At 36.5% G+C, this 14,348-nt stretch overlaps 1 protein-coding gene across 1 annotated transcript in view; it reads right to left on the bottom strand.

The window, feature by feature from the left end:
• Positions 1–14,348, bottom strand: part of LOC122819564 (ephrin type-A receptor 5) — a 63,566-nt gene that overhangs the window by 15,205 nt on the left and 34,013 nt on the right. The window contains exons 6-13 of the mRNA XM_044096369.1: positions 7,573–7,697; positions 6,580–6,669; positions 5,813–5,882; positions 5,601–5,703; positions 2,852–2,919; positions 1,242–1,367; positions 518–703; positions 41–102 (exon numbers count right to left, since the gene is read on the bottom strand). Of these exons, the coding sequence (XP_043952304.1) occupies positions 41–102; positions 518–703; positions 1,242–1,367; positions 2,852–2,919; positions 5,601–5,703; positions 5,813–5,882; positions 6,580–6,669; positions 7,573–7,697 (830 nt within the window). The remainder of the gene's footprint in view (positions 1–40; positions 103–517; positions 704–1,241; positions 1,368–2,851; positions 2,920–5,600; positions 5,704–5,812; positions 5,883–6,579; positions 6,670–7,572; positions 7,698–14,348) is intronic.

The following is a 14,348-nucleotide window of genomic DNA, read 5'->3' as shown; positions in this document are numbered from 1 at the left end:
AACCTACCTTTTGTGAATTCTGATCTTTTCCTACACCTACCTTTAGAAAGGTATCCAGTGATCCGTTCTCCATGTATTCAGTGATGATCATCACAGGCTTGCCTGAAAGGTATGAAAAACACATTTTTATTATGCAAGATATAAAGGTGTGAGGACAAAAATATAAATGCTCCAACAACATAAAATAAAATAGCATACAGACAAAAACATTTTTTAACAGTAAGGAATTATTTTCAATAAAAGCAACTCCTTTCACAATTGCTCAAAATTTTAATAATACACATCATAAAGCCGCAGCAGCTAATCGATTCAAAATAATGTTCTCTCTCATGGCTGACAGAAACTCCAAACATGAGTGGAGGCTTCATAACCAACAAGAAAGTCTCAGGAGAAATGGAAAACTTCAAATCTTCAATAATATCTTTTCTTCTGTTTGTCGTTTTGGCACTGCAACGTGGGAATTACACAGGTTCAGGGTGGGATTAAAACGGCTTTGGAAATCATTCAGGTGACTTACTCTTGGTGACAACTCCCTCCAGGCGGATGATGTTTGGATGGTTAAACTGGCCCATGATCGATGCCTCCCACAGAAAGTCCCGCCTCTGCTGCTCGGTGTAGCCTGCTTTCAAGGTCTTAATGGCAACCTGGATCTCTCTTTTGCCAGGCAGCCTCAGGGGTCCGCTGCACACTTCACCAAACTCCCCTGCAGCAAAAGACGAGACATCCTTGTTGGCCACAAAAATGGTCTTCTTGTTTGGAAATGGAAAAATAAGAAAAAAGTTTAAATAAATCCATAAATAGGTGCAATACTTGACCTATGTCTGAAACTGGTATAATATTAATATATGAAAGCTAATTAGGAGTGCCAATCTATTGTTCTTATTTTAAAAGTAACGACAATTCAGATTCAATTCTTTTAGATCCTGATATACGTTGTAGCCATCCACAGGAGCTGCTTTGTTGTGTTAAAAGATCCATCAATATTGGATAAATGCAACATATAGATTTATGAGACAGAGGAAAACATGTGTATAAAAGTTTAGGTCAATCCATCAAGGGAAATAAGACTTGCTTTTTTCATTCCTTACAACTTTAAGCACTCTAGTGAATTTAGTGACTCAGATTATATAAATAAAGCAATCTCTTCATTTTTATACCTAGATCAAATTCCTTCTCGGAATAAGAACCCATTTATCTGCAAGGTATGAACAGACTGAGGCAGGCATGCTGATTTTCCTCACCAGCACCGATGATCCTTTCAATAGAGATGCATGAGACGTCAATCTCCTGTGCAAACTCATGCACTGCCTGGTTGGGATCCTCATAAGTGAGGGGGTCAATGTAAGTACGGACACCAGGGAATTTTACTGCAGAAAAAAAAAAAAAAACACAGAACAATTTCTGTTTACCACTCCGGGTCATCCAGTGAAAATGTGTCTGACATATTACAAAATGTTGCCACCTTCTCTTTTTTATAGCTATTTAAACAATTACCATTTACATATAGGACTTGAGCTAAGCTCTTTATGCAATTCATGACTACAGAAGAACTTTTGTCAGATGACTGTGGTGGATGCTTTCCAACATCTGTTCACAAAGTATTCAGGACTTTTATAGTAGAGTTCTGCTAAAACCTCAAAATCATATACTAGATGTTGAGCAGTAGAAATTGCTCATACAGTAAATTCTAAGTGATGGATGCTGAAGCTAGAATCTTGCCTGAGTCGGGCCAAGACCAATCGGGGCTGCCTTGAAACAACTCCAGTCTCAAAAACATCATAGGATTTTATGTAAATGTTACTTTAGAAACCTTGGAACTCCAGTTATGTTTATATTGGGTAGTTGTGTACCAGGAAGCTGATGAATATTTAAATGGGAAGTTGAGCTTTGAAGCTGTGCGCCCCCAATGAACTTTCTGTATAAAACACGTACTGTGAACAAACCATGTAAACCAAAAGTCAGGCTGTGTAAACAAAAAGCAATAAAATGGTACTTGCCATATTATTTCTTTCTTTTTAAAGCCTCTTTTATTTTGCCTCAAGCAGTTGATCTTATTGGAAATGATTTACAAACTTAGTGATTTGTATGTTAAGGAATTAATCACTCTGAACCTTTGAAAAGGACTCCAACTAAAAAATGTCTTTGAGAATTTAGATTTCTCTTTACTTTCTTGCAACTAATGTCAACAAAAGTCTACTTGAAGATGGCTGGTGGGAGGGAAATGATTAAGTAATTAATAACTTGGGAAAAGTCTCAGTCAATTTCCTAATTTTACTCTTTTGCAGATTTGATGATTATTTCTATGAATGTAAAAACTTAACAATACCCTATGCATATTCACCAACAGTTCTTCATTACCTTTCCCCAATTACCTCATCAAAACAAAACAAAAAAAATATTTGAATCCTATTCTGAGCATTTGACAAACTGCAGACAAACATAAACCAAGCTATGTCGAGAACTGGTTTGATTGCATTCTGTACTGGTTCCTTTATGTTCTCTGTTGTAGCTGTTATATCCATTACAGCTGGTTCAGGAATTGACAGATGGATAGCAGGGTACAATGCCAAAAATATGGACAAATATATTAAGCTGCCATAACCTATAATGCATCAGAGCATTATGTGTCCTCTACTAACATGGATGTCATTCAGAAAATAGCTCTTGGCACACAGCAGTGACATATGCACTGCTAGCAGACATTCGGGCTTACAGAGATAAACAGAGACATGACCACTGTCTGACCCAGCCGCTAAACATGTTTAGCGGTGCAAAACCTCAGATGAACTTGGATTTGTGCGTACACTGATATTATTATTGTACCCTACATTTTAGGCTGATTTAGACTTACTGTGACCATTGTGAAAATGCATCTTTTCCTCTTCAGGATCCTGCTTTGCCTTGCTGTACCCACATCGCCTAATGAACGAAAGACAACATTGATGCAAACTTGTCAAGAAAACTTTTTTAAATAAATGCTTTTGTTAGTCATAAGGCAGCAATTAATTGAATTTTATCTCATTTTAATGTGCATGATTTGTAAAAAAAAAAAGGTATATATATATACCTTTATATACATACACACACACATTCATCCATTTCCATTGTAGAAACCAGAAAATACTCAGAGATATAAAAGGAATAAAGTATAAAACCCAGCAGTTAAATTCAGATATTATAGCCAATGACTGAATCCCAAGTGAACACAGAAAAGCAGAAAATCTTTTCTATATTTTCAGTTATAAATCTAACCCACATTTCAAGCTGCTCAAGATTATTGCTGAAAATGCTGAAAAGCACGACGGTTTGAACACAAACATAAGTGTGCAGTTTTTCTATAATACAGCTGTCCAAAAAAAGCTTCCCTCAACAAAACCAACACTGACTTTTTTGTTCACTTGAAAAAGATCTATTACTCTCTAACAAAAAGGTCATATGTTAAAAAAATGAATCAAGAGGGCCAGCAGTACTTTTATTTGTAACCACTTACAGTGTTCATGTGAGAAGAGTCGTCTGCGCAACCTTAACTGCCAAAGCCTGAATTAATTTGTATGCTGCCTCCATGTTTACATCTGCGCATGTTTGTGCTTAGACGGCTATCGTATGTTGATATTTAGACAAATGGCATCAGAGATAATCACAGATATCCCAGATTAAACGGGGTGATGGGTTTTTAATGTGATCCTACAAGCAAACACAAACACTGCACATGTCAATAAAGACAAATAAGTAAAATAAACAGGCATGTCTCTTGTGTATTTGCAGAGTTGATTGAATAACAGCCTCATACGAGTTAAAAAAGTCAACCAACTGTTTTGGATGTAGGTGATTAACTATTTCTTTGGTACTTAAATACAATTGAGCACAATGACACACAAGCACACGCACGCACATTGGAATAATGTCCAAATGTGTTGGTCAGCCAGGCAAGAAAAGACTGCTGGGTGTACTGAAGAAGGGCTATCTGCAGTGTCTGATGGAGAGTGCTCTATTAGGAGGTTGAGTAAAGAGGTGTGAGCACCTTTAATGCCTGGGCAGCCTTCCAAGTACATACATATAGTGCTTTCCACTCTTTCATTAATATTTGTGAAAAGAAGATGTAAAAAAATAAACCCTCTGCATAAATTTATATTTTATGGCAGGAGCATATTCAGCAGTAAATGCTGAAAAATACATCCGGTAATTTGTGTATTTTTATTTAGCGCAATAAAAAATCCATGCTTAAAATTGTTTTGATTAAATCAGGCAGAATAATTATTTGCATCTTAAATTACTATTTAAGATAAATGTAACTAAAGCATTTCTACAATTTACATTTGATAATTTTTAGTTGATCAGTTTCTAGGAATATTTTATTACTAATGGATTCTGTTTCATTTGGGTAAACAAAAATGATCAGACAAAAATGCCAATTTCTCTTAGACAAAGGCAATCAGAGTAAATGGGGATCCATATTTATGTTTCCATCACAGACAGTGAGCAGGTTAGCAAGGCGGGTTAAGAAATTCTCTAGAGCTAATTTCTTCAAAAACCTTATTTGATGTTATCTATATGCTGATGCGAGAAAAGAGCCATTTATGTCCAACCATCACCGAGGCAAATGTGTTCAGTTTGTGAATCTCTACTGGGACTTAACTAGAACTGTGAGCTTTGGTTAGATGAGACTAAATTGCAGCAAATGCTCCAGGGGCATTTGGAATAAGACAGAAATAACATGTGGAAAAGAAACTCTCTCCCACTTTTCTGTGTGGTTTAGGGTCTTTCATGCTGTGAGCTTAATTTTCTTACAAATGCTCAGGGAACCTTAAGAGAAGGTAAGAAGCTATTAGATATACAAGGACATTTTTAACACATATGGTGAACTTATTTCTATTAACATTTATCTTTTTAATAGAGCAAGTAACCAAAATACATAACCAAATTAACACATGAATAATCCAGGAGGCACAAAATCAAACTTTTTCTTTGACCATCATAATCTATGGAGCTAAATGCTACAGAAATGCTGTTGGCTGAGCTAAAGAAAATGAAACATAAGAAAGGACTCAAGATTCACCCAGGATGAGAAACAGACGATGGCTCAATTAAAGTTGTTTAAGTTAAAAAGTGAGTTCTTTTTAACTTAAAAACACAAAGGTAACCATCAAAAATAAAATTCTTCCTAAGAAACTTTCCTTCTGATACTGAAGCACTCAGCATGTCTGCACATACTGTGGTGAAGGAATTGTACCGTCAAAAGAAAGCAAAGAGTGTCATTACATCTGCAGAAAAAGATCAGTGGCTGGCCTTTTCCCAACTGACTACCTCATGAGAGTAAAAATCAAACAAAAGAAAAAAAATCTTTACTAAAGACATTGTTGAACTGTTGTCCCTAGACAAATGCTATAAAGACCATACAACATGAACCAAGATAACAGCTATGAGCACACAAAATAAAACTATAATCAAACAATGCCAGTGTGCATAATGCTGTGAGTTAAAATAGCATTGTTGGGCACGTTTATTATATATCATTGCAAATGCTAATTAATGTCTAACCCCCCCACCCTCCAAACTTTAAATGCTTCATTTCTCTTCCTTCATATTTATTTATGCCTCACCGTCCGCTGAGCAAGAATCCAGCAACAACCGCCAGCAGAACCAGCGCCAACGTGATGGCCACCGCTATTATCGAAGCCTGAGCACGCTCGCTGGTGGCAGTTACTGCCAAGAGAAAAAGATGTGAGATTAGACACATGGGGTAAGCACACAAAGCTGCACCTGGCACCTATTGTTGATTGCATTGTCGTGCTCCCATCTCTGATGTACTCACGGTAGGGGCTCGTCTGGAATTCAAAACGTCGGCTAAATGCGCCATAGCCTGCTGAGGTCCTGGCTCGTACCTGCGATGCGTCATCAAGAATCCTTTGCATCATTGTAAACATTTCCATATTCAAGTTTGCTTTACTTATCTTGCTTTTGATCCTGTGTAAGCGGTTTATATCAGGTGCTCCTTTTTGCAATCTTTCCCTATATCAATATCTCTTTTGTTGTTACATTGCTTTGCAAAACTATTCATATAACTTTTACTTTAAAAACTCTAAAATTAGAACCACAAACTTTAATGTATTTTAACTGGATTTTATTTAAGAGATTTATATCTCAGGTGCAAACATCAGTTGAATGGACAACTCTTAACAGTCATATCTAAAAATCTGTCCTTTAAGGGATGAAAACAATGCATTTAGTCAGTTCTATTGTGTAATACAGACAAGATACACAGCAAAAGGTCCTATCAAAGTAGACCAAAGACTAAATTTTACAATCTGCAGGCAAGATTCCAAGTGTAATAATGTGTGAGAAAGGTCCCGTTGAAGTCCAGACCTAAATCAAATTCAGAACCAAAGCAAGACACTCAATATGACTGATCTTTAGCTACTTTTCTCAGGAGGAAATGGACTAAAATTTGAACTTCTTTATATGCATAAAGTACATTTTAGCTTGTAGTTCTAACATGACAAAATGCAGAGAAGTTCACATGGTAATAATACCAATTACCTTATTAATGGTCTTTTTTTATTATTTGAAGTTATCTTTTACCTGAAAGATGTAGACTGATGAAGGTCTCAGGCCTTCCACCACCATTTCTGTTTCTTTTGATTTTATTATGGTATAACTGGAGTCCTGCTCCTGTAGCAGAGGCAGAGAAAAGAAATTAAATCCACCTCATTAGCTTTTAATCTCTCAGTATGGTGGGCAGTATGGCATTCATTTACAAGCATTTGTTTATCCAATCAGATTTTTGAGAACGTATGTACTTAGGCCACCTGAGATCTGTGTGTGCGTGTGTGGGCGCGTGTGTGTGTATGGAAATGCGTTTTAATCCCAGTGTGCAAGCATCGGTTTCTAAGCTGAAACCACATCAGGTTTAAACACAACTAAATGCTCCTTCCATTAAGCCTGAGGCCATTAGCCGACCACTGACCACAAACTGCACTGTGTTCTCATGTGAACCTTTAGTCTGACCTTCCATAAAAGAAGACATTAGAACCAGGCAGAGGGAAAAGAGGAAGGGCACAAGAGAAACAGTGATATGGATGAAAGCATCAAATTGCTGTGCTGACCTTAATCCGGTGGGAAAAAATATATGCATCATGAAAAACGTTAAACTAGTCAAGAAAACCTTCATACTAAGCTACTGTATTGATTAACATATGGCATAATAATGGACAAAGAACACATTTTGATATAAACTGTTACTGTAGCAAACATATTTTGCTGTTCCAAAAGCTAGTTTCTGAAGTCCATTTTCATGGAAATGCTTGGAAATTCTGTTTTTAAACAAAGAATTTGCATTCAGTCAGAAATATTCAGATAATATCAAGAGAAAGGTATGAAATAAAAAAAAATGCAGCTATTTCTAAGAATAAAACATGTCTCACAACACCAGCAAACTTGAATTTGTACTTTGCAATGACATATTTATGCCACTTACATTACTAAACTAAACACTAACACAAACCTCTTCCACTCTCAAAATTGTTCAATCTCAGAAAAGAGAAGTCAAGGAATAAATAAATTGTTCACCCTTACCTTTTCAAAATATTTGATCTCGTACTCGAGAATGATGCCGTTGGGACGGTCAGGTTCTGCCCATGAAAGGGCGATGCTGCTCTTTCCTGTATGGCCTTTTCTCACTACACTTACCGGGGATGGTGCTGCAAACACAGAAATATACCGTTACGTTATATTACAACAGTTCACAAATATCATATAGCCTTTCATTATTTGTAATCCACTATAGCAGGTTGATAACAGGCAATGCAAAGAAATATCGTTTCATGGCCTGGCTTGACATAACTGAAAAATACTCAAGCCTCCATAAATTTAAAAAACAACAAGAACTGAGCAAAGTTGCCAAGATATTAAATAGAAAAACTAAAACATTTTACAGAATTCTAAATTTCATTACTTCTTAAAACAGGAGGATATTGCCTGATGCTTTTCCTTCAGGTTTCTTACCAAAAGTCTCCTGGAATCTAGAATCTTTTGAGGTTTTTCTGCTCGGTCCACTGAGTTCTAATTTAACGAGAGATATTGGTTCTGAAAGCAGATTTACTGCTTAAGGATGTTTACAAGCTGGGTGCACCTGTATCTAATTATATACTCCCTTTATATCTTGAAATGGAGCAGGTGCATTTTGATGAGGCCAGAAAGTCAATTCGGCGCCTGCTCACGTCTAGGTGAGACCGTCTCCTGAAGCTACAAAACCTGGCAACCCCTTTATTGGATGCTGTCAAACTTTCAAGACGGAAACTTAAACAGAAAATAAAGTTACATAAATGGTTCCTTTATGATTTCACTTTGAATTATTGCTGTTGAGTACAGGTATTGTTTCAATTTTGAGGCGAAGTAAGCTAAGTTTGTGAGTTTCCATCAATCTTAGAGCCATCCGGTTGTAACCTGAGCTGTTTGGCCGTCTCTCAGAGGGACAGTTGGAGAGTTTCTGACACATAAAGAGCTTTTAACCAGGCAAAATGCTCCCTCAGGCAACATCTTGGTGGCGTATGAGTGTGAGCGTGTGTGCATGTTGGCGTGCGCGTGCAGTGCCTGTCTTCTGCACAAATGCTAAACAGCGTTTGGGTTTCAATAGCCTCAGCAGAACTCCACAGGGAATAAATCATTGCTACAAACACAGTAACTAAATCCTGAGTGGATGGTTGCACAGAAGTGTTATCTGCAACATCTTAAAAGCCTGAAACTAGAGACCACATCACACACATGCACACACACTTTCACTGCTTAAATGGAATAAAGGCAGGGATTCAGTAATGTCAGAAGGATTATTTTCCCAGAAGCATCATGATCAACACTACACCAAAAAGTTTAAATCCTGCAAAAATGGAGCCAGTGTTCAGTGCTGTCATAATTGATTACATTTATAATGAATAATGAAATGTGAAATCCTTTATTCAGGGCTAAATAAAGGATTTTACATTTGGATGTACAAACCAGAAAAAAAAAGTGTTATAACCGATTACTGGTGATTCTAGCAGAATTAAAGATGTATTTTCTTACGGTTGTGGCAGTGGTTGCCTCTAGTCAATAGTAGTTGGATAAGAAGCAGTGCAAAGAGAAAAGGGTAAGATGTGCAGTAACATAACTGGGGATGGGAATTGAACCTGCAACATCTACGTTGAGGAGTGTAGACTAAGCAGACGGAGTGCCCCTCTACTGCAGAGCCATATCATGCTGCAGTATGGACAGATTTTTAAAAAATGACAAATTATGTTTTTCAGTATGCCACATTAATTGTTCCAAGGTGCATATCCATTACTGCATTTATTGCAAAATAGATAAAATATTGGAGTATTTGATCAAATACTTGCATAATGCTTGAAGCAGATGCCAGACATTTGCAACTTTAAGTCATACTTTTGGTTGCATTTATGCTGGGTAGTTTGTGTTTGCTGGAAAAAGAAATGTTTTAGACTAAGACAAAACATCATACAAGGAAATCTCAAATTGCATATAAACAGATATAATTAATAAGTTTACCAGATTAACTCAAGTTTATACAATTGGCTAAAGCTTGTTTCGGAAACCAGCTGCTATTATAGACTGCCGTGGCAAGTGCGCAGTGTACCAACTCTGTGGTACACTGCTATTTTCCTGTATTCTAGAGCCAAATACAGGAAAATAGAAAACATGTATACATTTGGAGCAATTATCTTTAGGATGCATTGTGCTCATAATAGCAGGGAGTTAATTGTGCAGCAATCCTTGGTACTTAAAAAAGGATTCAACCATCAAATGTTATCGACTAAGAATATTACTTAACTGCTCTTTTGTTGAGCTGTTCGTTACTTCTCTTAGTCTTTCATGTACACACAATGCAACTGAAGAATTTTTTTTTTGTTTGACACTAGAAGACATCAGAGTTGATCCAGTCTGTTTTTGTAAACATCAACCGTCACGTTCTTAAGGCTGATGTGCCCTCTTCATGTGCGTCAGCAATTTATACTTCAGATTTAGCAGCTCTGAATTTAGTAACAAAAATATGATGTTTACCTCCATCTTATTGCAGTTTGTGTATGCATTTTAAAAAAGTAGGAGTGGAAAGTGGAATGAGCATGTTGTTTGACCATGTGGCAGTGATTAAGCAGGAAAGTAATGTAGTGATTATTTCATAGTGTCACCAAGGGAAGGAAATATATATAATACAGATAAATATTGGTTTTTGGCCAAAACAGCAAAATTAATATCTTAAATTGGCCCAGATTTTCATATTGTTGCATCCAAATTTAAACATTAGCTAAATTAATTTGTTTCAACTGTAAAGTACTTTAGAGATGCCTACAGAAATAGACAGAAGATCAGAATCAATTGATTTTAAGCAAATCCAATCTTATCCACTAAGTCAACACCTCTTATTTACAGGCTACAGGTCAATCTGATGAGACAAATGGTTGTAGAAGTCATTACTCAACCCTTTTTATTTTTAGGAGAAATAAATTTTTAGTATATCCATAAAGTTTTTAAATTAAAACAGCTAAAATCAGTCCTGGCAGGCCAGAGTTTTACAAATATGCTAGTCAGAAATCACATTCACCAAAGCTCTGATCATTGAATCTATTCAGTAATTTAAAATAGGGTTTTAGTAGGAATTGCAGAAGAGTAAAATGCGACAGAAGATTTGGACAGTTTTGAAAATGATATTGAGGAAAGTGGGAAAAAAAAAAATACTGAGAAACAAAATATTAGTGAGAAGATGAGAAGGAGACCTGCTGAAAAAGTGCTGGCAGGGCCCAAGCAACACATTTATTTTAGCAGCAGAGAAGACAGCGTGAAGAAGCGTCTTTGCTTAAACACTTCCACTCCCTGTTAAACCTGCTAATGAGCAACTTCAGAACAGTAATGCAAAACACTAACGTGCTTCAGCGACTGGCATGATGTCACAATGGTAGCCATAATACAAATTTACTCTTTGTCTTAAGACTTGTGGTGATAATAAATGCTTTTTCTTAAAGAGAAATGCTAGAAGCGAGTGAGAAACCACTTCAGAGGATGAGTACATGCCCTTCTCAGGATAAGCACATTATTACATTGCCGAACATAACCCTGTCAGACTTCTAACCTTCTGCATCATCACAAAAATCAATGCGGGTCTTAGACTAACGGGTTTATTATTTTTTAATTATTCTTGGAGAATGTCAGAAAGATAGGGGAACAATAAATCAGAGAGGAGGGTGGGGGGAGGCTTTATTAGAAATCATAATTTAACCTTTTCCCTGCCTGCTCATTGGTGATACTCTCAAACTAGGAGTGTGTAGCAGCTACATAGCCACCATTTAATGTGTTTGTCAATAAATCCTTGTCAGAGTTCTTAGGTGAAGCTTTATATGGAAGAAATATTTTTTTCAAATTAAACATATATAATACCAATAAAATACTCACTTATATCCTCCAACTACTGCTTTATATTTTGTCTGCAATGTTATCTCAACAGTAAAGACATAATGTTTTTATATCTGTAGCTATATACAGATGAAAAATGATATTTAGTTAAACTGTAAAACATTTTTTACTGCAATAATATCAAATATGACCACATTTCACATTTAAAGACCAGTTAGTCTTGTCAATTTCTTCTTAAATTGCTTATTGCCAGAATAATGACAAAAATATGTTCATACATTCTTCAAATTAAGATTTTCTTTGGTTTGGTAGAATTGTCTATGTAGTAGGAATGCATTTTAAACTCTATGGCTTTGACCAAACGTTTTGGGTATTTTTACACAAGCTTCTCAATCATTAGTAGATTTTTGGGCCGTTCCATCAGATAGAATTAGAGTGTAACCGAGTTAGATTGGTAAAGAATGATGCTTGCACATGTTTAGAGTCCACAAATAGTGTAAAGGATTGAGATCGGGGCTTTGTATTGACCATTCTTAAAAGATATTTCTCATTTGAACCATTTTGTAAACAATTTATCCTTCTCAAATTCAGTGTTCTTAAGGTCACCCCTTTGTTCCCAAGCTACAATTCAGATGTGGCTTCCATCTTTTCTCATGATGCCACTTAGTTTGTGAAGTAAAAAAAAAAAAAAACATGATGCTGCCACCCACATATTTCAGAACTGGAGAGGGATCCTGAAATCACCGCATCTCTGGCTCTGGCTTTGCATACAAACTAAATAAAGCAGTGGTAGACATTGTGTCACCACTAAAAATCCAATTATTTCTTCGACATTCACTTGTACCTGCATTCCAAAATGCATTGGAACACACATTGTTATTGCACAGAGCAATGCTGTGTGAGACAACGTTGCATGGGTAAAGCAGTGCACAGAACATTACACACACCTCTGCCATCAGGTGATTTGGGTAGCAGACACAGCAGAGGAACACATGTGACATACAGTGTTGCTCACAACAAAGCCTGGATTGCAAGAGGCTCCCAGCAGTCTGGTACACGCACTGCATTTTGCAGTTGCTAATGACATCCTACACAAAATCATAATTGTGGCCGTCATGCTCCACTTGCATGAAAAAAGAAAAAAAAAGATCTGTACATATTTATGTCTCAGATTTGCCAAAAATTTATTCAGATTTTGCTTTACCAAATTGTTTAAAGGCAGTAATGTGAAATCAATGTGAATTTGAAGGTACAATTGCATTTAGCATAGAGAAATAACTTTCTAATTAAATGTCAGTGGCAAAACAAAGGTTTTGCCTTTTTAAACAATGTATGTATATAACTGGTTTCAAATGTTGATTTCTCTCTGCCAGCTCACTAAAGTCGAAGAAAGGAGGCAGTATTGAAACTGCAACCAAGGCCAAAACAAGATGATTGCTCATCTAAAAGGCTTGAGGCTTACCTGGGTGATCAACTTTTTCTTTGCTTCCAGAAACGCCACGTAAAAAAAAGACTCCCACAGGCTGCAGCAACTTTATCTACTAACAAAAATGTGTTTCTACTTTCTCTTTGCCATCCAATACACTGAATTCCAGCAATCCCTCTTCCCATTCTGTATGGAAGCCAACAACAAACACACAGCTACAGCAGGAGGAAACACATCGTCAACAAGCAGAGGCAATGCATCACAATTTATTTGATGAATAGCCAGCAACAGCTTAACTCATGTACAAGCACATGTACATTTTTACACAATGGCCCTACATTTATAAACATTTTATGAATAACCCAAAATAAAGCCGGCAATTTAGAAAGACTTTTTGCGTAATTATCTCACATAATTCAGAATAATTATAACTGTGGGTTGTGAGAGATAAATAACACAATTTCAAAGAGGCTATGTGATATTTAAAATTATTTCACTTACATTCCAATGCCAGTTTTGGGCCATAAATTTGGATTATACCAGCATGTTTTGCTCACGTGGAGATATTTTTAATGGGCCAGCAGGGATCTAATCACTTTGGCACATTATTACCAGAGTGCAAAATACACATGGACTGGTATGAGACTCTCACAGGAAAATAGCACAGTACCAAAATATGGAGGTTTTGAAAAATTTTTGAAACAAAAAAAAAAAAAAATAACGTGTGAAAGACTTGTATTGAAATAAACAAAATGCATCAATTATCCATTTTGATGTTTACATAAATAATTACGAACTACCACAACCGAGTAATGTTTATTTTATTGTAAAACTGGATAGAAAATAAATCCAAGTTTAATACTAAAGAGCAAGTTGTTTCTACAGCAGATTCCAAAAGCAACAAGACACTTTTTTCTTATTTGTTCTTTGTTTTGTGACCTTTCCTTCTATCAAAGTCCTCCACATCAATTCTCCAATTTGTTCCCTTAGCCTCTACCTTGTCATGTCTCTCTCTTCCCTCCCCAACTTTTCACATTCCTCAATCACCTCCTCGCAACAACACTTTATTATGCAGCAAGACTTCAGAGATACTGTGAAATCGGCTATTTCATGGTTTTCTTATCACATGTGACACTGTGCACACATCAAACAGCAGGTCCTCCAAGTCTTCCCAGCAGTCAGAGTGTTTCTCGCTCCCATGTCCCTCAGGAATTCTGTCTGACTTGCTTTCTACCACCACCAAAGCACAACAAGCACACAGACTGAACACAAAAATTTTGCCGCGTGCTCAGTGATCAAGGTGCTCACAAGGTAATTACTTTTGAGTCAAAGGCTGGTAGATCAGAGGCAGTTAAACCTCTCATTACAAACGTCGCTACAGGTGTAATGTTACACTTAATAGGATTGATTTTAGTAGCATCAAAATGACAGCAGTAATCAATGTTTCGCTATCTGATGGTGCTGCAATGCTTTTGTAATTTCAAAGATGCAGTTGTACAGTCAAACTACATCTTCCAACTGAAGC

Source organism: Gambusia affinis, linkage group LG17 (genome assembly GCF_019740435.1).
Source record: "Gambusia affinis linkage group LG17, SWU_Gaff_1.0, whole genome shotgun sequence".
In the NCBI taxonomy this organism is placed as follows: domain Eukaryota; kingdom Metazoa; phylum Chordata; class Actinopteri; order Cyprinodontiformes; family Poeciliidae; genus Gambusia; species Gambusia affinis.
Note: the sequence above shows the minus strand (reverse complement) of the source record. Positions and strands in the feature narration are given on the sequence as shown.